This window comes from Rhinatrema bivittatum, chromosome 14, assembly GCF_901001135.1.
Source record: "Rhinatrema bivittatum chromosome 14, aRhiBiv1.1, whole genome shotgun sequence".
Classification (NCBI taxonomy): domain Eukaryota; kingdom Metazoa; phylum Chordata; class Amphibia; order Gymnophiona; family Rhinatrematidae; genus Rhinatrema; species Rhinatrema bivittatum.
The window spans coordinates 14704638-14730861 of record NC_042628.1 but is presented as its reverse complement, the minus strand read 5'-3'; the positions used below and the strand labels follow the sequence as shown (position 1 = coordinate 14730861).

The 26224-nt window shown below is 44.0% G+C and overlaps 1 protein-coding gene across 5 annotated transcripts in view; it reads right to left on the bottom strand.

The window, feature by feature from the left end:
• Window positions 1–251: 251 nt before the first annotated feature.
• PDGFA (platelet derived growth factor subunit A) overlaps window positions 252–26224 on the bottom strand; it is a 31394-nt gene continuing 5421 nt past the window's right edge. For 2 of the 5 annotated variants that reach the window (XM_029576773.1, XM_029576775.1), the window contains 5 exons: window positions 19222–19326; window positions 17620–17807; window positions 5430–5556; window positions 4930–5012; window positions 252–2913 (listed from right to left, as the gene is read on the bottom strand). In XM_029576773.1, coding sequence (XP_029432633.1) covers window positions 4957–5012; window positions 5430–5556; window positions 17620–17807; window positions 19222–19326 — 476 coding nt within the window. In that variant the 3' untranslated portion in view covers window positions 252–2913; window positions 4930–4956. The other 3 variants (XM_029576774.1, XM_029576777.1, XM_029576776.1) reach the window with 3 other exon arrangements.

Sequence of the window (26224 nt, the reverse complement as noted above, 5' to 3'; positions counted from 1 at the left end):
GTACAGAGCAACTGTTAGGACAACCCTCCTGAAATTAACTGGGCCGGCAGTGTACATGGGTTAACGTCAGCAATCTCTTACGCTGTCACACTAGTCACAATTGGGTCACATCATAAGTTTTTATCTACATGTTTTTAATGAATATATGAATTCTTTATCATTTAGATATCTTTTAGGCGAAAAAAAAAAAAAAAAAGGACTGAGCAACATTATCGGCAAATCCCACTGAAACATAAATATATAAATTATACTTTTTTTTTTTTTTACAAGCTTTTTTTTTTTTTTTTTTTTGAACGTCGACACAAACACTCTTGTGCATAACATTATGTATGGTACACGTAAGTCGCAAAGTGAGCGCACGGAGCTTTAGTACATGTATTTCCAGTTTTGACGTTCATGTAACACACGGGGAAGATGATCACAAAATACAATTTAGGTGACTTGACTGGGTCTCTTGCATTGGCGTCAGAAGCCGTTCATCTTTAAAAAAATGTCGACGAAGGGGGTGGGGGGAGCTGAAGAGGGGCTGAAAACATGAAATGGCCGAAGAGACTAGGACTCGCCAATCCTGTCCTGGGGAAGCCACAGCCCAGTCGGGTTTCTGAGATATCCAACCGTGAATACGCAGGAGATAAATCTGCATGCCTCAGGTTTCCAACGCCATGCAAAATTTCTCCCATGCCTTTTCATCGTGGACATCCTGAAAACGTGACAGGTTAGGGGAAACACCAACTGGGCAGAGAGGAGGCAATGGTTTGCTGGGGCTATATCTAGATACTATTTTTTAAGAACTTAAAATGCTAAAAAAGGGAGCCAGTACTCACCGAGGAGTTTTCCCCTCAGGCCAAGACAGAATAATCCCGCCCTCCCCACTCCTGGATAGGTCAGGATTATATTATTTCCTTTTGTTTTAGATTTAAACGTTTGTTTCCACTAAACATTCAGCAGCACATCGCTCCCAAAGAAAACGTCATGAATCAAGGTAAGCCTATAGCACAGATTCTCTCTCCAGCTTTTCTGCGCAATGGAATACGCAGGGCGCCGTGGGCAGGAGTGGAGGATGAGCTCAGGCAACGGGGGGGGGGGGAGGGGGGTTCATCCCTGGAGACTGGAAAGCAGGGGAAGGGGTTACTGGGCCAGAGTGCTACCTTGGTGCCTTTTTTTTTTTGAAGGGCAGGATCCTAAAGCAAGAGAGACAGAAGACTGCTCCTTGGCCCCGGTGGTTGGTGCCTTCATAATTTGGCGCCCTCAGTGGCTGCCTGAGCCTAAATCCGGGCCTGAGATCATACAACACAAAAATAACCCTCCCGTCCTGTCGCACAGGTGCAAAAAAAAATAACCTAGTAGCTTATTCTATGTGTAATGTATTATGTGATGATTAAAGAAAGGCCATGTAATATAAACCTCTAGAAAACAAAGGGGACGAAAGTGTGTGTGGGGGGGAGGGGAGGGGGCAGGGCAGAGAGAGGAAGCTGTGATGCCTACAGTGCGCAGCTGAAGGATACAGGACAGACAGTGCCTGAGAATTTACCTACCCTGTTGTCATTTCAAATATTTAGGTGCAGGATGGGATATGGTGCTACAAAAATATGACCGCAAAATGCATTTCTGTCTTGTGGTGTTTTTTTTTTTGTTTGTTTGTTATTTTTGGTTCAAGAAAACATAGCAGGCTTTTTCTCAGTTATATAAAAACTTAATTTTAGATAAAAAATACAAACTTCAACTTTACAAAAAAAAAAAAATCCCACATACTTCTGTTGAATACACATAAGCATAACTTTTCTTTTTTTTTTTTTTTTTTTACCAAAAATAAAGAATTTAGTTTTTTTTGATCAAATATTGGTAAGCAGGGAGATTCCCCACCCACCCCTCTGCAATGCCGTTGCAAGAAGATAATTGTTCACTTTGCACACAAACAGGTGAAGTGAAAAAGTCATCCCACGTACGGAAAATAAACGCCTGCCGGGACGCATCCTCGTGGCGAGGCAAAAACCGGACATGACCCCCCCCCCCCCCTCCCACTCGAGTTTCAGCCAGGCACCCTACGGCATCACGCTCTTGAAAAGTTCCTTAAAATTCTGGGGACAATTCGGTGGCAGAAGGCCAGACAAAAAAAATCGATAAGCTTTCCTGTGAAATTCCCTCTCTCATTACCTGAATACAAGTCAGTTTTAAGTTTGCATCCTGCTAGGAGAAAAATATCATAATGCTTGCACTGACTTAACTGAAACAACAGTCCAGTAAATGTATTTGTAAATGTCCCTCAGATAATAGAAAAGCTAGGCAAAAAAAAAAAAGAGTAAAAGAAAGCACAATAACCACTTTATGGTGTATTAAAAAATAAAAGTCCACTTAAGGCTCCCCAGACGGTATTTTGTAAAGTCGTGAACCATCACCAAGCAAAGATGTATTATTGTTGGTTTCTGTGCAGTACTTGATCGCTTTAAACATTCCGGCTTCTTCTCTTGCTCCCTTTTTTTTTTTTCCCGGTGCCTGAAGTCCATCGGCGTCTCTCCAGTCTTCATCATGAAAGCAGGCACATTTCTGGACATAAAGCACCATCGATTGTTCGGGCATAAATCCGCTCCTGGCTGTAAGAGTTTTTGTTCCGTCGCAAGTACTCCCAGCGTTTGTGCCTTCCTTTCATTCCAGGCCACCGTCCTGCGGCCTGCCAAGTGTCCCATTGTTTCCTCCCCGGAGTGCTACAATACTTGCTTTGATGTGGCATTAAACAAATGTACACTGTTCCTCTCTGTTCTCGTGAAGTGTCCTGCGAGCCAGTTTTCACACAGGAGAACAAATAAGAAATATAGTTTATAAAAAGCACCATACACAGTAGGCTCAGGAATGTAACAAACCTTGTACATCCAAGTCCCCAGATGGAAGATTTTCTAGCTTATTTTCACCTTACATCTGCAGGAAAGAAAATAGAAAAAAAGAATAATCACTTCACCTGAACTAAGATGTAAAGTATTCTGTGCGAAAATTCAGAAACTGGCGTTAGGTCACTACAGTATCTTTTTTTTTTTTTTTTTTTACAGGCAGGGGGATGGATTTATTTACTCCCTTGAGGCAGCTGAAATTTATAAATATGTTATAGTTTGGGGTTTTTTGTTAGGTTTTTTTTTTTTTGTTTTCACTAAATCCAACATTCAGAAAAAGTATTCTGTAAATAGAATCTATAGAAATGAGATACTGATTTGGCCGGTTAAACGTCTGCTGAAGAGTACACGTGGGGTTCACACCCCATGGCGCTTTTGGCTGTTCTGGGGGGGGGGGGGGGGGGAGGGGGCATGTTTGGGCTGGAGGAGTAACTTACAAGTGCAGAAGAGCATCTTCAAATCCCTGGGCGCGCCCTTCCCTCCCCAGCACCACCCCCTCCACTTTCTTTCGCCCGCAGGAAAAGAAAGAAATGGAAAATTTGCGGGCTCTTTTGTTTTTTTGTGCATCCAACATAAGAGAATTTTCAAAAACAGGACACCACATGTTGGTCTCTTTGAAAGTTATCTACCTTTATGTGTGGGAGAGAATCTACCTGCCAACTCTGCCCCTTCTTGGTAGCGTACGGAAAATCGTCCCCCATAATTGTTCTCCCTGTTCTGCCATATTCCTATGTTCTTAAGATCTAGAAGGGTCTGTACCATTAATATGTGATATAGCTGTGATATATGTGATATAGCTGGGGTGAAAAAAAGATTTTCTGTTGGAGCTAAATCGCCTGCACTGTGCTCTTATGATTCCATGTTGCTTTGAAAATGCGAAACTCATGTTTCATTTTTGCATTTTCCGGAGCTCGCACAGTAAAGCCTCATTTTAATCGGTGATAATAAGGGACTGGAGTCATTTCTGCAATGTCTGGGGTGAGAGTGGACGTTTCTTGAGTTCTGACGACTCCATTGTGATTGGAAAGCTAATCGAGCAAGTGTTCCTCTCCTCCAGCAATAAACTAGTTCAGGATTCTTAAAGATAAGTCTAGATATATTTTTGCTTACATTTTTCATGCTTAAACTTAAAAACACAGACTGACTGGGACCAGCCCACTGGCTCAGTGCGCTGCACGCTGCCAGGGAGAGGACCTGGGTTGGATTCCCAGGTCAGCACCGTTGCTCCCTGGGCCAACAGGGGCTTGGGATGCCATGGAAAACAGGGTGGTGGGGGGAAGACTCAGTCATCGTTCAATGATAACACCTACTGGCCAGATTTAAGGTGACTAACTACTGGGATCTGGTGGAATCTGCAGTCCATAGCCCCCGATTAAAGACAGTCACTGTAATGGCTGGGGGGAGGGGGGATTATTAATATGAACATATAAGAGAAACTCTCTAGTAAGTTGTCAATGAAGGCTCATAGCAGTGTAGCCTGTTTCTGAGTGAGCTGGCAGCTAAAGGAGCAGGAGGAAACTGCTGAGCCAAAGATAGAAATCAAAAAATTATTACTTTAAAAAAACGGATGGCTCACACTACTCCAAATGCACCGACTGCTCTACAGGGTGCTTGTGCGTCCATATGGTCCATAACATTTAATTCAAATTGCCATACCTACCGCTGCTCATCCAATGCGAGCCCTCAACCACAGACCATGTCAACCTGTAAATTTGCTCATGCATGTATTACGTGATGCTTTGACCTCAAGAATCAATAACAATGAAACGAAAGCAAAATGGAATGACATTCCAGATTATAGAAGCGTAAGCATTAGCACCTTAAGGAGGGATGAGATAGGGAAGTTGCCAAGGAACGCAAGGTGCTCATGGTGATGTGTAGCTCAAAGAAGAAAAACACCAGCAGGTAGAATTATCAAAGCCAATCAGAACGGATTTCATTGCAGCCTTGGAGTAGCAAGTGTCAAGATTGGAGCAGCGATTGTGTGGGTGTGATTAAGTCGTTCATTGCTTGTGGCTGTTATTTGGAATCCACATGTAAGTCCTACCTGATTATCAAATATTCCCGGGAGTATTTATGTTGGTTTTAACTTTGTTCGTTTCCGGTTTTTACCTGTTTCCCTAGGCCTTCCTGTTAATATAAGGGCATGACTGGTAAGAGACCCTAAGGAAATGCATTTGGTTCAACACTGATGATATCACAAGAGCATGGAATACCTTCCAGAGGAAAGCAAGCTTTTTTTAAACCACTAATCTAAGAAGATTATTTTCTAACACTCGTAAAACATAGAAACAGCCTGTCCATTCTTCAAACAATCCCGCACATTCCAGCCTCCTAACACAAAGCATTCTGTATTCTTTGTTTCATCTTTTATGCCCCACAAACAATACTCTTGTAGTGGACCATTTTTTTCCTTTTGTTATCCACCATCAGTGGCCTTTGACTGCTGAAGCCAAGTTCCAATGATGCTGCAGTCATCAAAAACGAATTCAAGATTTTCAGGTGAATCAAAGCTCTCAGAACGAAAGCTGGAAAGGAAGGCATTACCTGTTTCTTCTTCTCGATAATCTGAATTAGAATTTGGTGATGTACAGGTGCATTCCAAATGCTCTTCTAACCGCACAAGGACTTCTTTTAATTTTGGTTTTTTCCTAATATATTCTACCTTTGCCACCTGCAACACACAACGGTTCATGTATTATGTAAGTATAAGGCAAAACCAAGCATGGCTACTTATCTCAGAATAAAGACAGTCTTCAATTCATCAAATTCACTGCGACAGGCTGCCTTTGTCTTCTTATCACGAGCTAATTCATTGCACAGCACAAAATCCCTCTGTCGTACCTTAGAGGCTTATCTGTTAAATCCCTCAGCTTTTTCTTTCCTCCTAGACAAAATAATTTTACATTCTCACAAAAAGGCAGGCAAGCAGTTCAAATCAATAGCTGTTCATTGGCTTTTAGCCTTCCTTTCTTCCCTCATCCCAGCTTCAAGATGTTTTGATGGCGTTATTGATTCTCATTATCTTGAGAACAAGGGCAAATGGGAAAGGAAATAACCAAACTCTGAAACTGCTATCATGAAAATATGTTCCTAATATATAATGGCCCCCTAACACTGTCATGAGCCCCCGGAAGTCTTCTCCAGCAAATTATTGACCACAAGCCTAGGAGGTCTCTCCTTCTACAGTGGGGAACCAAATCAAAATATGCACTAAATCTGAGACTCTCGCACCTCTGTAGCCAATGCTGCAATGTGACACCTTCAATCTGAAGGAAAAAAAAGAAACATAGACAGGACGGCAGGAAAGGACCAAATGATCCACCCAGATGGGTGGATCCCTCTTAGAGAATGTTGCAGAAGGAAGAAAAATACAATGAAGCAATCATCTGGACTTGGAAGAGCTTTTTATCCTGATGTTTATCCTGCCCATGGGTAACGTTCTTTACCAAGGATACCCAAAATATAACTTTTCCTGGCAACAAGCAACCACTGGAAGAATTCCAGAGCCCGGAATCTACCTCATTTTAGAGCCGGCATCAGAGAGGAAGGCTTTCTGAATAAAGAGCTCTGTGGAGAAGCTTCCTGCAACCCGTCTGCCCTGTCACTGGCCTGGGGAGCAGACAACTTGTATTCTCCTCCAGGTGGGCCATGCTGGAGGCTGTGGCAAGATGCTGTGGGAGGAAAATGGTGCCCACTGCATCTATTTAATGAAATCTTGCAACGTGAGATAATCCAAGAAGAAGAGACTTGCACCGAGTCCCGCAGAAGCGATGGTGAAAGGAAATGAATGTCAGAGCAGGGCATTCTCCTGGCTCAGAAATCCTGGTATTTTAGTATCACTAAATACAGCTCCGATTTCTCTCTCTTGTGCCAGCTGTTCTGCTGGCTTGCCAGGCCCCAGTCACACGCTGGTGTGGGTTTATCCATCAATTTTATTATGTAGATTTGAAAAAGTAAATGAGACTTTTCCAACAGGTGATTTATGGAGGTCTCTTTTACTCTTACTAATAAAACTTATTTTAATTCACTTCAGGTGGGTCTTTTTAATGTTCACATCAATGTCTGTGCTGGACTCTGTCATACTCTGGTCCCCAATGGTCCTGCCTAATGGTCCTGCTTAAGGCAGGACCAGAAAGCAAAGGATATTTTGCTCCGATAATAACCTGTTGTAAAAACGGCAGATTAACTGCTATTAAAATAAACAGTATCAAAATGCATTGAAGTACCACAGCGTTAACATCTCCATAATCAATTTTTCACTTTAACAAAGTAAACGAATGATATACTGATTCTCGGTGTACCTTATAATGCAACATTAACAGTAAAAACATTTTTTTTAATGTTTTAGTGCGTGAGACTAGTCTCCTAAACAGCTCTACAGGTTGAAGAAAAAAGTAGGTTTTCAGTGTCCTTACACCATAATGCTGGCTTCATTTAACAATAAGAATAGAGCTGACAAGATTAGAAGCAATTCTAGGGTTAAAAAAAACTTGGAATAGTTCCATTAGCAAATTATTTATCAATGTGTGTGCGTTTCTAGCACTCTTATCTGATGTAGGGTTTGGGACAATATTGACTCTCTTTTCATGCAACAGGCAAGTCATTCACAAAGATTGAACACAATGAGTGAAAAAAAGTCTACACTTCCAAACTTATTTGACTTTTTAAACACAGGTAGCATAAAAAAAAAAAATTACCCCCACAGACTTCTGAATGAAAGTAGCTAAGTCTAGAGTTTTGTCGCTGCCCCCTTTGTCAACAGGACACGGAGCCTGCTCTCATTTACCCTGCAAACAAAAGTGCCACAGAGCCAAACACAGTAGGGAGACATGCCCAACTTAAAAAGACATTTTCCAAGGCTGTCAGATTTCCGCAGAAAAAGATTTAGAGCTCACCACGGCATATAAGAATGCTTTGCTCCAAGGTCAACCGCAGGTCGAAGCAACGTGCTTCATTCTCTTCCACTGACATCCAACACTGCTAATGCCCCAAACACAAGGGCTGGAAGATCTGCGGTAAAAACTTGAGCTACCCAGCATCAAAAGAGTGACTTAACCCTAAAATATTTACAACAGCAAACACTGGGCTCTATGTCTTACCGCTGCAGCCGGAAACGCCGCCGGCAACTTGGTACAACCAACATCTGCAAAGCTTTGTCCAGCTGTGGCAACAGAGCAATGTTCCAGTCAATGAAATTTCAAAACAGATAAAAAGCCAACATTTTCGTCTTTCCAAAGACTCCTTGATGAGCATATTGGAAACAGTCATCTTGTACAAGTCAAAAGAAAGCGTAGGGGGGGGGGGGGGGGGGGAGGAGGGAAGAGAGAAAGAAATCTATTCACATAAAAGCTTCACAATATTACGTTCCACCAACAAAAACAATCACCTACCTCTACTGAAATACTGTCCAGCTATCATGCACAGCTATCTATAAAGTGTACAGCACTACAGATTTTAAAGATTTCAAGGGAATTATTTGTTTAAATAAAATGGTTGTAGAAAAAATGTCATAAAAATAATATTTTTACTTGCTACCCACTGGGCCACAGGCAGGGCAAACCAGGAATGGCTGCACTACTCCTACTGTCCACAGCAGGGTGCTGCTGGCACCAGATATACCAAGAATTTGTACCCTGGACAGAAAAATGGGATGAAACGCAACTATGTTTGGCCCCCAAACAACGTACATATTACATTTTTTCTGCAAATTCTTTTTAAAACATATGTAGTACCTGCCTTAAAATATCTGCCCAGATAGGATAAGCGGTTCTCCCCTTGGCTTTAAGGATCGAAAATTTAAAGGCACTGGACTTGGAAAAAATCTCTCAAAGCTATGTACAACATAAGATACGAAGATAACATCAGCCACAAGCAGCTGCACTTGCCAGAATATTTAATCCATGCCAATTACGTGGAGAAGGCCGAGGACATCAACCACGTTTTTCATTTCTTTCTCCATCTCAGTAGATCCTGCTCCTCTTTCAGCTCTCGGTGGCAAACGGCTCCACGGTGGCTGGAGCGGTGGCCGAGAAGGACCCGTTCTGGAACAGTTTGCTAACAAAAACCCTTGCCCCCCCCCCCGGGGGTGGACTGCAAAAGATTTTTCGACCTGCGTCGCAGATTTCTTCCTGCCTCGTACCATTTCAGTTTACCTTTCAGACGAGGTGGACAGTTACCTCACACCATCCTAAAGGTCAGCAACAATATTTTAAATTGACAACGCGCATGCACGGGCAACCAACGCAGGCTTTAATAACAAAGGAACGGCTGCAGTCCTTCTGGGGCTAGTGGTAACAATACAAGCAGCAGTGTTCTGAATCAACTGTAACTTGCAAACCAATTGTAAAAGTATCCCCAACTATAAGGCGTTACTGAAGTCAATACGCAAAAGTATTAAGGCGAAGGCAACAGTTTCTAAACATACATAAATTTAAATACGGTCTGAACGGCCTAATCTTTTTTACTTTCAAATAAGGGTCATGATTTGAAAGTGTTATGATTTGAAATCATATCATAAATATTATTCTGCAAGCTTAAATGGGGGGTTTCTATCAAGATCCCCAAGGATCTTTTTCCTTTATTTATAGCCACTTTCAAAGAGATAGTTGTGAGCTGCAAGTGACAGCCTTGCCAATAACGATATTAAAAAGCGAGACAGTACGAGAGCCAACCAGTCTACTGTCTTTCAGAAGCTTTTAACCAACCGGGAATGGAGGATTGGTTGTTTAAAACAAGCTTGACCTCCAGTCAGGAGGGAGTTAACAGTACAGGAGAAAGAGAGCACAATACCATATAGATTACGATAAGAGTTGCAAGTATATTTAAAACAAATAAAGAGAAAAGAAAATTTCCACTCAAAGCATAAGTAAGCTCTGGAATTCATTGCCAGAGGACATGGTGAAAGCTGTTAAGTGTTAACCGGGTATAAAAAAGGTTTTGACAAGTTCCTGGAGGAAAAGTTCATAATACATTATTAAGGTGAACCTGAGGAAATCCACTGCTTGTCCCTGTATAAGCAGCATGGAATCTCTCTAAACCTTGGGATCCTGCCAGGTACTTGTGACCTGGATTGGCCACTTTTGGAAACACAATACTGGGCTTGATGGACCTTTGATCTGACTCAGTATGGCAGATCTTTATCTTCTAAGGGCCGCCTTGAGTTCCCACGGTGGGAAACAGCCTCAGAAGAGGTAGAGAAGCCAGCAATGTTACTCCACAGCAATAGTATTAGGATTCATGTGCCTACGGTTCTCTGCCTTGGTGGGGAACCCAAGCGAGTGTCATAATCAGCTAATGTGCGATACGTTCTTTTTCTTTTCCTCAGCAAGCAAAGCAGAAGGAAGGAGAAATGTCGGAAGCAGTGTCCAGCCAGGCTTGACCCCCCCCCCCCCCCCCAGCATGGGTTGAGTTGCCTGCAGCTGTGAAATCTTACCTAAGTAGTACAGTAAGGCAGCACCAGCACCAAAGCAAAACTTCAGAACTGTGAGTTTAGAGAGAGGGAGGCCCAGGCTACTTGTATAACAAACGGGGGTAGATATTCAAAAGCCATTTAGATGGACAATGGGAAAAAGTTACACTTCTAAATGGCTCGGCTGCATGTTTAAAAGGCTTAACCAGCTAAATTCTGGCCGGATAACGAATTATCCGGCTAGAATTTAGCCGGGTAAGTCGGGGGATTTCCCGGGGCAGGAGGTAGGTGTTCCGGGGAGAAGACCTGCGCCATAGGGCAGGTCTAAAGTCAGCCGCATGCCACATATCCGGCTAACCCCATCCTTTCCGGGTATAAGCAGTTGTGCGACTGTGCCGCTGAATATCCTGGTTAAGTTAGCGGGATTTGTGTATCCGCCGCTCAGTGGTTGAATAGTTGGCCCCTGGTGTTTAAACCAGCTTTTATTATATATGGAGAATTGTTAACCTCGATTAAAACAACAAACACAACTTACTAAGTGCACCAGCAAAAAAAAAAAAAAAGGAGAGCTCTAACATTTCATTTTTACATTTTGGGGGGGGGGGGGGTTGTTTTTTGTTTTTTTACAAAAAAAGGGTTTCAGACTTCTGTATTTTCTGACCAAAGACTCTGCCTTTTATTACATTCATGCTTTAATCAATTTATTTAGATATCTCTGGGTATGAACCCGAGCACTGTTTGCTGTTACTGCATTTGGGTTTATTCCACTCGTAATTCAGTAAACAGTTTTCCTCCAAGGAGTGGGAAATCTCCTGAACAGACAGACTGATGTGTCCAGGGTCCCTGGGACAGATCTGAGAGCCTGCTTTACTTTATTTAAATCGTTTTCTCATGGGGGCCCCGTGAACCTGGAGGGGAGGGTGTCAGACATATTCAGACCGAATCTAAAGCAGACTATTTGGAAAGTTCAGCCTTCTACCAAAGTGCACTGTAAGCTGAACTTCTCAGAAACTCCTTCAGGCCATGAAGCACAAGTTAAAAAGAATGAAGATTTCCCCAGAGTCCACAAAAACATTCAATTTTACAAGTTAAAGCAGCGCATAATACAATTCCATTCCGAGGTGTTTTGTCCTGGCAAGACACCTGCTGCCACGACCACGGGCTCTGTAATTAATGCTGAGCTGAGAAGTTAAAGGCAGCTCTTCTCGCTCTGCCCACCCCAAATCCAATGCTTCAAGGAGGGAGATAATCATACACTATTACGTTCCTAACCAGTGCTTTGACACATCGGAGTCCTTTCTGAGGATAAACCGATGGGTAGGCGAGGTTGGCAACCGAGGGCAGAGAAAACCATCAGACTCAAAGCCTCGAAATGCCAGAAAAAAAAAAAATGTTTACTTCTAGGCCAATGCACTGAGAAACGTTTTCACGGTTGGAGGGGGGTGTCATGTGAGTAAAAACACGCAGAACGCGGGCCGGGCTTTTGTGCCTTTTTACACGTGTAAGCTTTACATGTTGCCCGCTACGTGGAAACGTTTCATCTGAATCGATGAGCTGCAGTCATGCAATATCATGCGAGGCAGCTCGCCGACGAAAGAATTCAGCCAAAACTCTGCATACGAAGACATCTTTGCAAAAAAAAGATAATTACACCTCATCGATATGTAGTTAGGTTTTTGGGCGGGCCCAATAGCTAAATTTCTCACAGACGTTTGCTGCACCGCTCATTACCTCCACAAGCGAACTTGTGCAAAGACGGGCCAGAAACCCACTGGAAATCCCACAAGTTAATACATCAGTCCCTTAATTTGGAAGTTACTTTCTGCTCACACCATCGTTTAAAAAATTGGTCTTGCCTGAATACTACACCCATACAACAACATGTCCACATGATGTCTGCACAGCGTTCTGATAAGGATTAGCACCATCATTTCCTTAAGATTAGAAAAAGAAAATGGGAATGGGTAAGTAGGAGGAGCCTTTATGTTATTTAAAACACTAATGTCTTCTGAGGCATGAAACAGACACAAAACAAGCAGGAAGAATATTAATGATTGTATTTTCACTGCCAACTGAACTACTAAATGTTGGGGAGGTTACCAATACTACTGTTTACAGCCAGGGAAATGCGTGCGATTTCCGTCAACGAAGCCGCACCTGGCTTCGGCTCCCTGTGGCATGCAGCACAGCCTGCTGAAGCCACCCGCCGGCAGAGCAGGCCTCCCAACTCACCTGCCTGCACCCTTCCAGTGGTGCCAGCTGTGCTACAGCCTTATGTGAGACGCTGCGCTCTTAGGGGACTCCCCAGGTGGAACCCTTGCACGACAGAATCTTTTCTAAAAGCACAGATCGACATCCAGTCAACCCCCCAAGGGTTGTGGTTTTAAAGAAAAACATCTAACGGTGGCTGCTTGAAAGGCAGTGTACTGCGTGGCCAGAGTTAAGGAGAAGGAGCACTGTTCTCAGATCACCGACATCTACACTAGAAAGCGGTCTTATTACGTTCATGAGAACTTGTTTTCTGCAAGTTTGACCTGGTCACATGGACGACTGACCGACTATCCCTTCCTTGCATCCCAAAGCATCTGGTATGTTGGCTTGTGTCACAGCAATGGAAAATAAAAAGTTTAAGATGTAGTCCAACGGGGAAGCATTAACCGGCAGTCACCGGTAGCAGGCAATCACTCGGCAGGGGAGAGCTGTCAGACCCTTCTTCGCGGTGCTTATGAGACCCACTCTAACTTACAGAAATCAGTGGCATACAGGAGTGAAGAGACAGGTATTCTCACACACGGTACATTTACGATTAGGGGTACATATCAGGAGAGACGGCTGAGGGAAGATAGATCAGTCAGGATGCATTAAACACCCCCCCCCTGGTTTAATGCATCCCAAAACCGTAAGAGTGGATGCAGGATCAGCACTGACAAGACAGGGGTGGGGGGGGGGGGGGGAAGGAAGACAAGCAGGGACCCGAACCACAAGGGGCCCTCTTGGCAAAGCCCGAGTGACGTCACTAAGGCAGAACGTCGGAGTGCCTGGCACTGGCTGGGCCCAGTCCATGTCTGCCCCGGTCTCCAGGATATCTAGCACTGGCCCCAAGCGGATGAACAATTCTTTGCGTGTCCTGTTTCTTATACATTACCTCAGGGACGTTGCAAGGGTATTAGGTGCCCTAGGCAAACACTACAGCCTGGCACCCCAATCCTCTAGCCCTCCCCACACACAAATAAAAATTATGCATTTATAGCAACAGAGTTTACATGTAAAGGGACATTCAAAGTAGTCTCCGAGATAAATATATCACTTACAAAACCACATATATTACATTTAAATGCACTGCTGTGGTACCAACCAGAAAACTCTGCAAACAAACAACACTTGGAATCCCTATGGAAAGACCTACTGCAATGCATGCTGGGTATGGGCTTGGTCCTCAGAAAACTATGAGTAGACTAAATTACAATTATAATATAGTAAATCTCCCATACCAAAACAGCACTAACTGCCAGCATTCAAACAGTAACAACTCTACCTATGAAAGCAACACTGCAAATATTACACCAAGCTATCTCCTATTAGGAAAACAGAACAAGCCAAATGCTATAGATAACTGCACGCTAACAGAATATATCACCTCAATCACACAGGTAGAAGAGAGACAGACCCTCACCAAACACAGAATAAAGTGACCATGGGTATAAATAGATATGTGTAGACAAAAACTGGAAACTGCAAGCATCCAGACTCTATATACAGTGCAACAATGGAAAAACGGAAACATTACCATTCCTCACAAAACATCAAACAAAATCAAGAAATATAAAATATCAATAACAGTAAAGCCAAATTAATAAAAAGAATAAACATTTCAAAGGAGCTGATGAACAGAACACCAAATAATTAAAAACACAGAAAAATGTAAGAAATGTTTTTGAAACGTCAATAAAATATTTCAAAACAGCAGACTCATCAAGTAACACCCAAAAATTAAGGATAATAAGGAGTTTTTTAAAATCCCTTGCTCTCTATCCCCGGGAACCGCTGAATTCCAGTTGCGCCGAGATTGTCATGGATTAGCTGAGGGGAGGGAAGTTGTTGCACACAGACTTTCTCCTCTCACACACACACACACAGTCCTCCCCTCCTAGCATGCAGAAGTGGCAGCAGCAGCAGCAGCAGCAGCCTCGTCCTTCAGCTTGTGCACTGGACGGGACTCTTCTTTCTGCAGGTCATCGGAGCCAATGCTGCTCTGCTCCACCCCCTGCCCCGTCTCCGTTCCGTGGCAGCTTGATACCCAGTGTTGCTTTGCCTCCTCCTTTCTTCAGCCACATGGCCAGACGCTGCAGCCTGCTCCTTCTGGCTTTGCATCTCCTTCTTCTCACCTGCGCAGGTCCACACGACATCACTTCCTCTTCTGAGCCCACGCTGGCAGGTAGAAGAAATGTTACCATCATCACACCACCCCCCAAAATTCTGTTACTCTAGCTGGCCACCTTATCCACCTAATGCTTCCATCGGCCCTGCATTTCCTTTAAGTGCTCCCTTCTGGGCTAGACAGACCACCTTCTTATGAATCAATATCTACCATGAAAGACTGTTACCTGAGGACTGCCATTTTACAGGTCTGACCTCAGAGAACGCACCTGGCGCCCACAGATGCTGCTTACACCTATGTTCTCACATGTGGCTAGCACGCTGCACACCTTAAGACTGTGTCCAACCACTGCCAACAGCCCAATCTGTCAACTGTTAAAAAGAAATTGAATGAAGCCTACAGGATCCAGCAACACCCCCTACCTCACTGAAGATGAGACAACTGAAGGCACGATTTTTTGCTCACAGTCCATCCAACTGCAAGCCAGATCACGAACCAAATCATCACACGAGAAACTATTATTACAATGTAATTCAATGCTATATTTGTAAACCGTTGTGATCTACCTCTGGAACGATGGTATATAAAAAGCATCTTCATGGTGAACCACCCGGGCCTTGGAAGCCAATACTTTTGAAATTTAATTTTGAGAAAAGAATCGTTTCTGTTCTGTGTGAACACACTCAGAAAATTCAGGAAGATGGTTAAGAGGTTTTTTTTCTTTGAACAGGCTTTCAGCTAGCAAGAGACTTGATGGTCACAAGATTGCAGTTTATCATATTTATTTGCCTTGACTTAGACAGCAGTTTTAATACGTTACGACACAATGATAAATTATAATTGATTTGGCAGATGAGTTTTGTGTTTGTAAGCTTTGTCTTTTTTATTGTCTTACTATGTTTTATGAACCAATGTTTTATGTTCTATGGGTTTTATGAATGTTATTATGGAAACTTTACAAATTGTAAATAAACAAATATGACATATATGCCTAAGAGAATAATTAATTAAAATGGGAAACATTATTTACCTAAGTCTTTTTCCCCTTCCAACCATCACGATAACTTCTTGAACAACAAAGACAGAGATTAGGGTGGCAGATAACAACTGCCAGGCCCATTTACCCTGCAGATCCTATTCAGTCCTCAGCTTGGCCTTTGTTCCCTCCAATCTTGGAAGTCAAGTTCTAAGACAAGATGATGTTATAGAAGTCTACTGGGGAGTTATAGTGCATTGTCTGCTACTCAAAAGCATGATACAGTCAGCTAATGAGTACAGTGTGCATTTTACATTTTGACTAAAGGCATGGCATAAATATTGAAAATGAATTTTCAAAATCCGTTGAGCTTCGTTATGTTTTCCAAGTCATCTGGAACATAATTTTGGAATGTTTAGTCTGCAGCCAAACAACAGATCACACAAATCCACAAAACGCAATCCAGTTATTTATTAAATGAATGAAGAACCGCTGAATGTGTACCGCTCGCTGACCTTTTAATATACACTACACATTTCTTCTAGGGTGACTTGTTGGCTGGCTTAAATGCTATGATCTCACTACCTTGTCAATAAAAAGTGAAGCCTTTTCAACTTTAATCAAAAGAGGGCTTTTGTATGACAAAGCTGACATCATGCAGGCAAATAAAACATTGCAGCTGCAGTCAAAGGATGACCCGCCTTGCAAAACGAATGCAACACCCTGCACTACCTTTTTCCTTCCTCTGAGTCGGACAAGCTGGCTAATCACAGACATTCAGTTCTGAATGCAGATTCCAGAAAGGAGAGCTTTGAAAAGCATAAACCATCAATGACATCAAGTCTCGGGGTTCAGAACTAGATATGGAATTGTTGCCAATGGAAAAAAAAAAATCTATTCCCGACTACCAATTTGACCTCTTGTCCTTTTTCTCTTCAAAACCACCAATTAATGCTGGAAACAGGGAATTTTCTCACACAGACATATTTCCAGCAAATCTGCCAACATGGGCTTCGGAGGTCAAGGATGAGCTATTTGTCCAGCCACGAATAATCCTGCAGCTCAGCATTATTTTAATGCAGCAGTGATGGGGCATGCCAATGAAAGGGGAGGACCCAGATTCATTTTCGTAGCTCCTAGTGAGATTAAGTTAAAAATCACTTTTTCTTCCTAACTGGGTCTGCATCTGAAAAAACAAACAAATTCCCCCCCCCCCCCCCCCCCCACACACACAAATTCTCCTGTGGTCCATCAGTAGGTTTTGCCTGCAGCAAATTTAAATTTTGCAGTGAACAAGAAGCAACACTACTTAAAGGTGTCGCCAGTAAAAGCTGCATGATGCAGGAAATGTTATTCACACTTCCCAGTTATGCCACTTATAACTGAAAAGTTCGACCTTCCCAAGCAAGTAAACTCTTTTTTAAAATCTAAATAAAGAAAGAACATAAGTAACCAAAATAGAAAAGAAAAAAAACACATTTCTTCCAGCAATTATACGATGTGTGAGGATTAAATTACTCGTGGGTAAGGATTTTTCATAAGCGCACGCTGAAGACGAGCTCCTAATTGGCCCCTAGACCATTAAGATGCTTACTTCCAGCAAGGCCACGGGGAAACAGGCAGCCGGATGTTCGGGAGGCAGCCGCACCACTTTTGGCAGCTGTTTAGACTATCACAAAGCTCGGTGGTAGGGGTTAAGAATACCCAGGATGGAAAGATCAAAAGGCAGACCGATATCCTCTAAGTGGTGAAGCTTCTTTAACTGGCGGCTGGGAATGTATCCCTAGCAGCGCAGAGCAGAATAACTGGGCTGCTTGATCTTTCTCTGCCATCTTCATTCCCCCCCTCCCCAGGCTTAATCCCCTCATTTTCCAGCCTTTACTTTGGATTAGTTGAATAGGATCTAAATGGTGAACACTAAAAGGCGTATTTCAAATAAGTTACCGGCGCGCTGGCGCGGTCACTCTCTTACCTTGACGCTTCTGTGATGTATCCGCAAGGGCTGGCACTTCACACTGCTGGTGTTGCAACAACCGGTGCAGCGCTTGACTTCCACGCAAGGCGGCCATATCAGGAAATTGGCAGAAGTGGGATCGATCTGGCTGCGAGGTATCTCATATATAACAGTCCGTGTTTTGCAGACGGCAGGCACGGCTTCCTCTGCAAACAGAAAAAGGGGCACGCTATCAGATAAAAACACTTCTGGGAACATCGTAAGACCACGCGCCGAGACAATATGCAGGGGGAGGGCATGAGAGACGGACCTTACGTGCTACGGTCAGAAGGAAGCAGGACAATTTTTTTTGAAGCAGAGTTTCTCAATTCAGGGTCCACAGTGGCTGTAAAGAGGTCTCATTTTTCAGGATAACACACTCTCTGCAAATTAACCTTCGCACATCGACATCGAATGAACGTTTATTGTGGCCAATCCCCCGGGCCGTGTTAAACTAGAACAAACTACAATAGCTGAATTTAGCCTCCAAATGTATGCACCTCGGCTACCAGTCCCCATTACTGGGGCTGTGGAACTACAGATCTACTTTTAAAAAATGCATACGTCAGACAGACTTGTGTGGGTGAAAATACCAGATTCATTGTTATTCCTCAATATCTTGCCTTAAAGTCATTCGTGCTTTTGGAAAAGACGGTGCTAAAGGCTCAGATGTACTAAGGGTTTTGTTTGCATTGACACAAAATGAGAAACCCCCACAAGTTAATGTAATGCTATAATTTAGCTTAAGTTGTATACCAGATAAACCACATGCACCGTACAGAGAATGAATGAGGCTCTGTTCTCAATAAAATCATGACAGACAGAATGGATGTACTCCAGCTTTAAAAGAAAAATGTGCTCCTGATAAGTGTTTCTTTATACAAATATTTTTGAGAAAAGTATCTTAACACAAACAGCTGTAATTATACTTCTTACTGTGCATATTCAGTAAATAACACATAAGGCGCACTTTCTAACTAAGGTTTACCTGTTAACATGCCCCTACAGGAAACTGAATGTCAAGAATGTATCGCTGCCTGCCCCTCTCAGGCAGAATATCCAACATTACAAAAGGATGAGCCCAAAAACGCTGTACAAGTCCAGATTAAGTACTCCAGGGGTGGAAGAGGATGCGGGGGTCTTCAGCCAAGCTACAGCAGAGCAAGCTCATCCAGCGAGGTCTCGCGTGGCTGGTGACATCGCGGCTTTCTGCCTCTGTTAGACAAGCAACAACGCTGCGAGCTTATGCAATACTCTGTTGAATGGAGATGGGGGGAAGGGCTGGGCCTGGTTTGCACAGTTTTAATCAGCTCTTCTTAATTAGTGCAAACTTTCACAGCAGCACTGAAGGGCAAGTGGTCCAGAATGTGGTTTTATCCGTGGATCACAGACCATGGATGCACCACCATGCATGTGGGCATCCTGGAAAAAGGAAGCTCCTTCAGTTCTAGGTCTTAACTTCTTGTCGAGGAAAACGAAAAATAAAAAAAAACATTAAAAAAAAGTTCTCCAAGAAAAGTGACTTATGTAATTGCTCTGAACAACCTCCGCACGTATTGCGATTTCTCTGACTTGACTTACCGATGCTTCTTTTCCTCCGCACGGGTGCCGAGCGCTTCTCTTGCGCATGGTGAGCAGAATGAGCACCGTGAGACCTCAGTCGTGGCCCCGGGGCCTCCTCCTTCCCTGTGGAGAGAGAGAGAGAGAGAGAGAGAGAGAAGCACGCGTGAGCGAGCGTCAGCCGGTGAGCACCTCACAGAATGAAAAGCCAGCTCCCATCAGGGCTTAAAAAACAAGAACGGGGGACCAGATGCCAACACCTTACAGAAACCAATAACGCCATTCAGTTTACCGAAAATAAAAGAGAAGAGCGGCCATGCTGGCCAGATTATGCAGAAATGTATTTTTGAAACCTGAGTGCACAAAAAAAATAAAAATAAAGGAAACACATTTGATTATTATGACCCCCGGTTTATTATTATTGCGACCTCTGATAGAAGACGCCTGTTCTGGCAATACGTTTGTTTGCCTTTATGAAATGTGGATACCAAAACATGGCTGAAAATAGGGAAGGCAGACGAACGGCTTCTGTTGTTTCCAGTGGAAGCTAAACAGAGACAAAAAAAAAAAATTATGTTTAGACCTGATTTTAATGATTATTTGCTTCTCTCAGATGTGGCCGGATGAACGAGGAAGAAAAACAGAAAGGGGGGACAACCCCGAGCCAGCACATGTCAAGGAGAAGCGGGGTTGAACGTGCTTCACCCACGTTAAAGCGGTCGTCTGAAAATGACCCTCCCCCTCAACGTGGCTGAAGGCACGTGTGGCGTGGTAGGCGGGGTGCTCTGAGCCACCTATATGAGGCGGTGGGGTCCTGGGGTGGAAAGGGGGGGCGCCTTTAGGTGAGGAGAGGAAAACGGTACGGAAAGATTGCATTATGTACCATTATGTACCTTTTTTTTTTTTTAAACTGCATGCAGAAAAAAAAAGAGCAGGTGCAACATGCAGAGGTTCTGTGCACCCGCCGGACGTTCCAATGGCGACGTGCGCCTATACTTTTCCCCTAGGAGAGCCGGTGCAGGTCAGCTCCATGAAGTTACTACATAGCATATTTAAAACAAACAAAAAAAAAAAAACAAAACAATCAGAGAAAATCTATTTTCACTCAATGCACAATTAAGCTCTGGTATTTATTGCCAGAGGGTGCGATAAAGACAGTTAGCATAGCTGGGCTTAAAAAAAAAAATGTTATGAACAAGTTCTTGGAAACATCCATAAACGTATTAACCAGGTACACTTGGAGAAAGCCACTGCTTACCTCTGGGAGTTAGCAGCATGGGATCTGCCAGGTACTTATAACCTAGATTGGCCACTGTTGGAAACAGGATACTGGGCTTGATGGACCCTTGGTCTGACTCAGTATGGCTGTTCTTATGTAAAAGGTAACCACGATTTTGTCCCAATATGGGCATTTTAAAACTTGCCCCTTAATGGTAGGTTTGACCTTTAATTGGGGTTCTCAACTGTGGCATTCGGGGTAAAGGATAACATACAAATACATCTCGTAGAACAGTCATTGGGAATATCCTAAAGCTAAGCCGGTTTGGTGGTCTAGAGAGGTGGACTGCCTGTGGTTGTAGGACGTCATCAGAACTTCTCAATGGAAAGATTGCCTTAAATCTCATTACAATTCTTCCATTTGTCTGCTTCTTACAAAAGCCATCCTGACGGCTTCATTATACCCGCTGGAATGTGCTACCTCTGAAAGCGTTTGCAACAAGTTCCAGGGTCACGTGCTGGCAGAAGAGGAAAACTATTTCCAGGGTTCGGGTGGGAGTCTGTCACACAAAATACGGCATTGTTATAACCTCGGCTGGAACAATGCAGCTTCTATAAACTCTCTCACGTCTGACTTTCGCCAGAGCGCAAGCCATACTTCAGAAACAAGCCACCACTGGCCTCTTCTCGCTGTTGCAGAGCAATTCCCTAATGATGTACCCTAACCTTCAAGGGACATCTGAAGAAAATGCAGAGTCTGGGATCACATCCAGAACCGTCCATGTTCCTAAACAAGCTCGTCACGTGGACTAAAAGAGCCATGAGAAAAAAAGCAAGATGGAATATTTGGAATTGCATTTATTAGAATCAACCAAAAAACAAGTCATTGCTGCTCGGTTTTATTTGATCAGCTGAGAGGTTCAGAGGTACGTATAACTGACCATAAAGTTTCTAGTGGAAAATTAAAGATCCATGCGTTCAAAACCGTGACTTGCTAAGGGCATGGTTGCCTACCAGAGGTCACTTGTGGCTCCAAAAAGGGGCAAAGTCTGCTGCTATAATCCTGAAATCTGATATGTCCAATACACATATCATCATTTATGGCCGCCCTTCCAGTGCTGTAAAGCAGCTTAGTTATCAGTAACTTCTGTAGCAATAAATTAAAAAAAAAAAAAAAATTGTTAGCTCAAAAAAAGGGGGTGGGGGGAGAGAGGCTAAAGCGAGGGCAACAAAGCAGCAGAATCCCGAGAGTGAAGGCAAGAGGAAGCATCACAGGGCTTCAGAAACATAAATAAATAAATAAATAAATCGGAACGAGGGAAGGGACAGGGAAGGAAAGCAAAGGGGCATCAGTACCAGGAAACTACTGACTGCCCGGCAGATCATTTCTAGGGCTCTGGTAGGAAAACAGGACTAAAGTTACTGATTTACTACGGCCTTTCTCCCATTCTGTGGAAGGGAGGGAGGGTGGGATTTGCCACAAAACCGTTGCGTTGAGCCCAAAACGTATAGAAATGCATATGGGAGCTGATGCTCCTGTAAGCAATGCTAAAGATATGATGTCATGTTCCGTGTGCCGCGGCTTTGTAAATAATCATAACCCTACACAGCCTCTTCCCCTGCAGACACTTAATATTCAGGCACCCACCCTACCACGTGAATTCTTCAGTGGAAACAGATTTACCTTCAGCCCTGCTTAAAGGAAGGATTATAATGAATCTCAAGGGTAAACAAGAGTCAACTGGCTTTTCTGTCAACGGGTGGGTGATGGCCTGGCAGTTTCTTCCTGCCACTTTGGGCTTCCAAGTTCAATCAGATCTGCCTCCACAGCACCGACGGCCTTCGTTCACAGCCAACTGCAGTTTTTCCCCTTTCCTCTTCGTTTCATAGGCTTCCCCTGAATCTCCTCCCACTAACCCCCCCCCCCCCCCCACCCACCAAATGAAGCCCGGCCATCACATCATTGGTCTTCAGCCGGAGGCCACAACTCCTTCCAGAAGAAGGCAAGCATGAAACCCCCAGGTCTGGCCTCTAGGTGTCACCACCGAGCGACAGCCCCTCCCTATGGCATCCCCTACCCAGGAAGCAGAACCCAGGTCTTTCACATGCAGGTGCGCAACACTGCTACACAGAGTCACCGGGGCAGCCCTTGTCAACTGGCATAACGAAACTAGGTTTAACTTACAGAAAATAAAGAGGTTTTCCGGCCACGTCTTCTCTGGATTACACATGAAAATGGAATCTGGAATGAGGAATCTTTATAAGCACTGGGTTGTTCTTTTATGGCATATTTTGACTACCTTGCTGCCTGCTGCAATACATTATTTTTAGGACAGATAGTCTGCCAATTGCTCATCCAAAAACGTTTTCTATGGCAGCCGATCAAAGGCTTTCACTTTAATCTTTTATGAAGAGAAGAAAGATTTTGATGATGGATAGAAAGGTTCTTACAACTAGGTCTGGTCAGCTCTTTAATGTACAGTAGATCAAACTGTAATTTATGCATTACCAAACAAATGGTATGATGGAAACGTGCCAAGATGACTGAAGCACCAGCGTTGCTATGCTGATGCCCTTTTCCGAACTCTTATATTTTCTATTTGGCTGTCCATGCAAAAATCGAGGTTTCTGTTCACAGGCTTCACACGTGCTCCTCCACGACGTTCATGCTCAGCGACTGCACCCGGCTTCGGCACGCCGTTAACGCCTTCGCGTAATGCCTGCTGCATGATTCTAGAATCCCTGCTTGGACAAGGGCACACGAACGGTTCAAGCATGTTGCTGACAGAAAGGATAGATCTGCCCTGCCAGCTAGTACTGCTGGTTTCCAACCACGCATTCAAGGCACGGAGTAGGGCAAAAAGCACTCACGAAGATCCAAGACACCCGTTACCTCTGACCTCCTCAAGAGAACATAACATAAGAAAATGCCATGCTGGGTCAGACCAAGGGTCCATCAAGCCCAGCATCCTGTTTCCAACAGAGGCCAAAACCAGGCCACAAGAACCTGGCAATTACCCAAACACTAAGAAGATCCCATGCTACTGATGCAATTAATAGCAGTGGCTATTCCCTAAGTAAAATTGATTAATAGCCATTAATGGACTTCTCCTCCAAGAACTTATCCAAACCTTTTTTGAACACAGCTACACTAACTGCACTAACCACATCCTCTGGCAACAAATTCCAGAGCTTTATTGTGCGTTGAGTGAAAAAGAATTTTCTCCGATTAGTCTTAAATGTGCTACTTGCTAACTTCATGGAATTCCCCCTAGTCCTTCTATTATTCGAAAGTGAAAATAACCGAGTCACATCTACTCGTTCAAGACCTCTCATGATCTTAAAGACCTCTATCTGCCATACAAAGAGGTGAAGGGAGGTAATAGCAAGGTAGGTTAATGGACAGGAGAAGAATTGGCATCCATGAAAAGAAAAAAAGAAATGGGAGGTAAGGTTCAAGTGCCAGTAAAGAGCTGTCAGCACCAAACCTCATGGACTGATCATTTGTTGTGACGAGTTAAAATGGAATGACTGAAGCCGGATTCCGGTGAGGGTACCAGAGCAGGCGAAAAAGCCAACCTGTGCCTTCATTCATCTTCCTGGCTGGAGAATGACAACTCCGGACAGAAATCCAGTGCCCACCATTACAAACAAAAAAAATGTGAAAAACAAAGCCAATGCAAGACATGATAGGAAGAGGTAGGAGAGATGGAGAGATGATGGCAGAGCGTTCTATAGCACGAGCTGCCACATCACTGGTTGCCATGTACTGTAATTGAAATGGTTTTCCCATGCAGCGTATCTTAAAATTTGGTTGTGTATATATTGTGTCTTACAGCTGCGCCTACCATCTAAGCCCCTCGCTCTCCAATTCCATACTGGCTGAACATGCAGGCCTTCCCAAACCTCTTCTGGGAACCCTTCAGCCAGTCAGATTTTTTTAGATATCCATACTAAATTTGCACGAAGATAAATTTGCATACACTGAGTCTCCTGCAAATGCAAACTTATCCCTTGCATATTCACTGTGGATATCCTTAAAACCCAATTGGCTGTGAGATCCCCTGGATAAGTTTGGCAAGCCCTGTAAGACATTTGTGACTCGGACCACTACCATATAGCTGAAGAGAAAGGAGTTTGCAATAAGTGATGTTATGGAATAAACAAGAAACCAGTAACCGCAAAAGAACGAAAATGCTCAATAGTTCCCATTACTTGGGAGAAGTAACACAGAGCCTCGTTCCTGGGCTTTAACAATGCATGTGTGGTATAGGAACCTCATTATCGGAGGCCATAAATCATAGGATTCTGACACACTGGTAGTCAGCCCGCGACTCGGGCCTCGCTTGGAGCTGCAGAGACCTACGTGTGGCTCTTTTACAGCACAGAAGGCAAAATAAGATGAAGGTAATACTGAACTTTAGATTTCAAAACAGATTAGTACAGGAATGGTGTCTTTGACGCTGCTCATGACTGGAGAAATGGATCATATCACACGATGCCCATGGCAGAAGCAAGTCAATGCACGTGAGGAAACAAAGCAAACCAAGCCATTGTACTGGGCAGGACAAGCAAGAGACGTCAGCCTGGTCCTCAGAGGGGGCGTCATAAGAGGTTTGCAAAACACAGCCAGTTAAGTCCTTTCCAAGACTTCAACCAATTACTGCACCAAGCCATGGAAGAGTTTTGCCACAGACAGCGAATGGAAACCCCCCCCCCCTTCTTAAGGCAACGACCCTAGTGCCGTAATGGGTTAGGCCAGTGGTTCACAACCTTTTTTCTGTCGGGACGCACCTGACAGACACAAGCATGACACGTTGAACACATGACCGTCACAGAGTTAAACGTAAATATATTCTCTGCATCCACAGGAACCCTTCACCCCTCACTCCCTCCCCCCACCCCCAAAAAAAAAAGTATGAGCAGAGCAGAACCAGGATATTTCCCCATACAACTCATCATACAAAAATGATATTCGGATTCCGGTGTCATCTCAGTAATAGCAACACAAGCTCTCTCTAATACCCAGGCACATTGTAAAATACAAACTTGAAAAAAAAGTCACTCAGCACGTGTAGCGAACCTGCCAGCCCACAGCAGCACTAACTCCGAGGACTCAAACATCAACAGCCCTACCTATGAACAGGCAGCAGGGCACCAGCACTTCAGGAAACACAACAAATAAGACTGATACCAATGCCTACAGGCTAGTAAAATACCTCTCCCCCAGTCCCGCACACAGAACCGATCCTCACCAAATACAGAAAGACCACAAATTACAAACATGGAGATGGAAACCCACACAAGGCCACTCTGCATGCAGTGTAAAACTGGACAAGTGGAAACAGAAATACATTTCCTTCTACACTAAGCAAATTACAAAGACAGAAGAAACGCACATCCCCAAAACTGACACATCAGGGATCTTGCACCCTGTCACTCCCCCGCCATCATCCCCTCACACTCACATCCCTGCCCAGCATTCCTGATCCCCACCCCTGCCCCCTGCACCCTCTTCTCTGTGCTCCCTCTCTCCCCCCTACTCAACTCTCCCTGCCCAGGTACCCTGATCCTCTCTTGCCACCCCCTTCCTGCGCCGCAGCCCCACATTCTCTCGCCCTTCCAGCTCTCCCTGCCCCCACCCACAACAGGGTGAAGACAGCAGGCATCACTTCCAGGCCCAGCAGCGAAAGACAAAGTTGGTGTCCTAAGAGCCGACGTTGGCATTGTCTCATTCTGATCTGGGTGAAGGAGGAAACAGCCTCCCACTGGGCGAGAAAGAGGAGAAGGACGTGAGAGGAGCCTC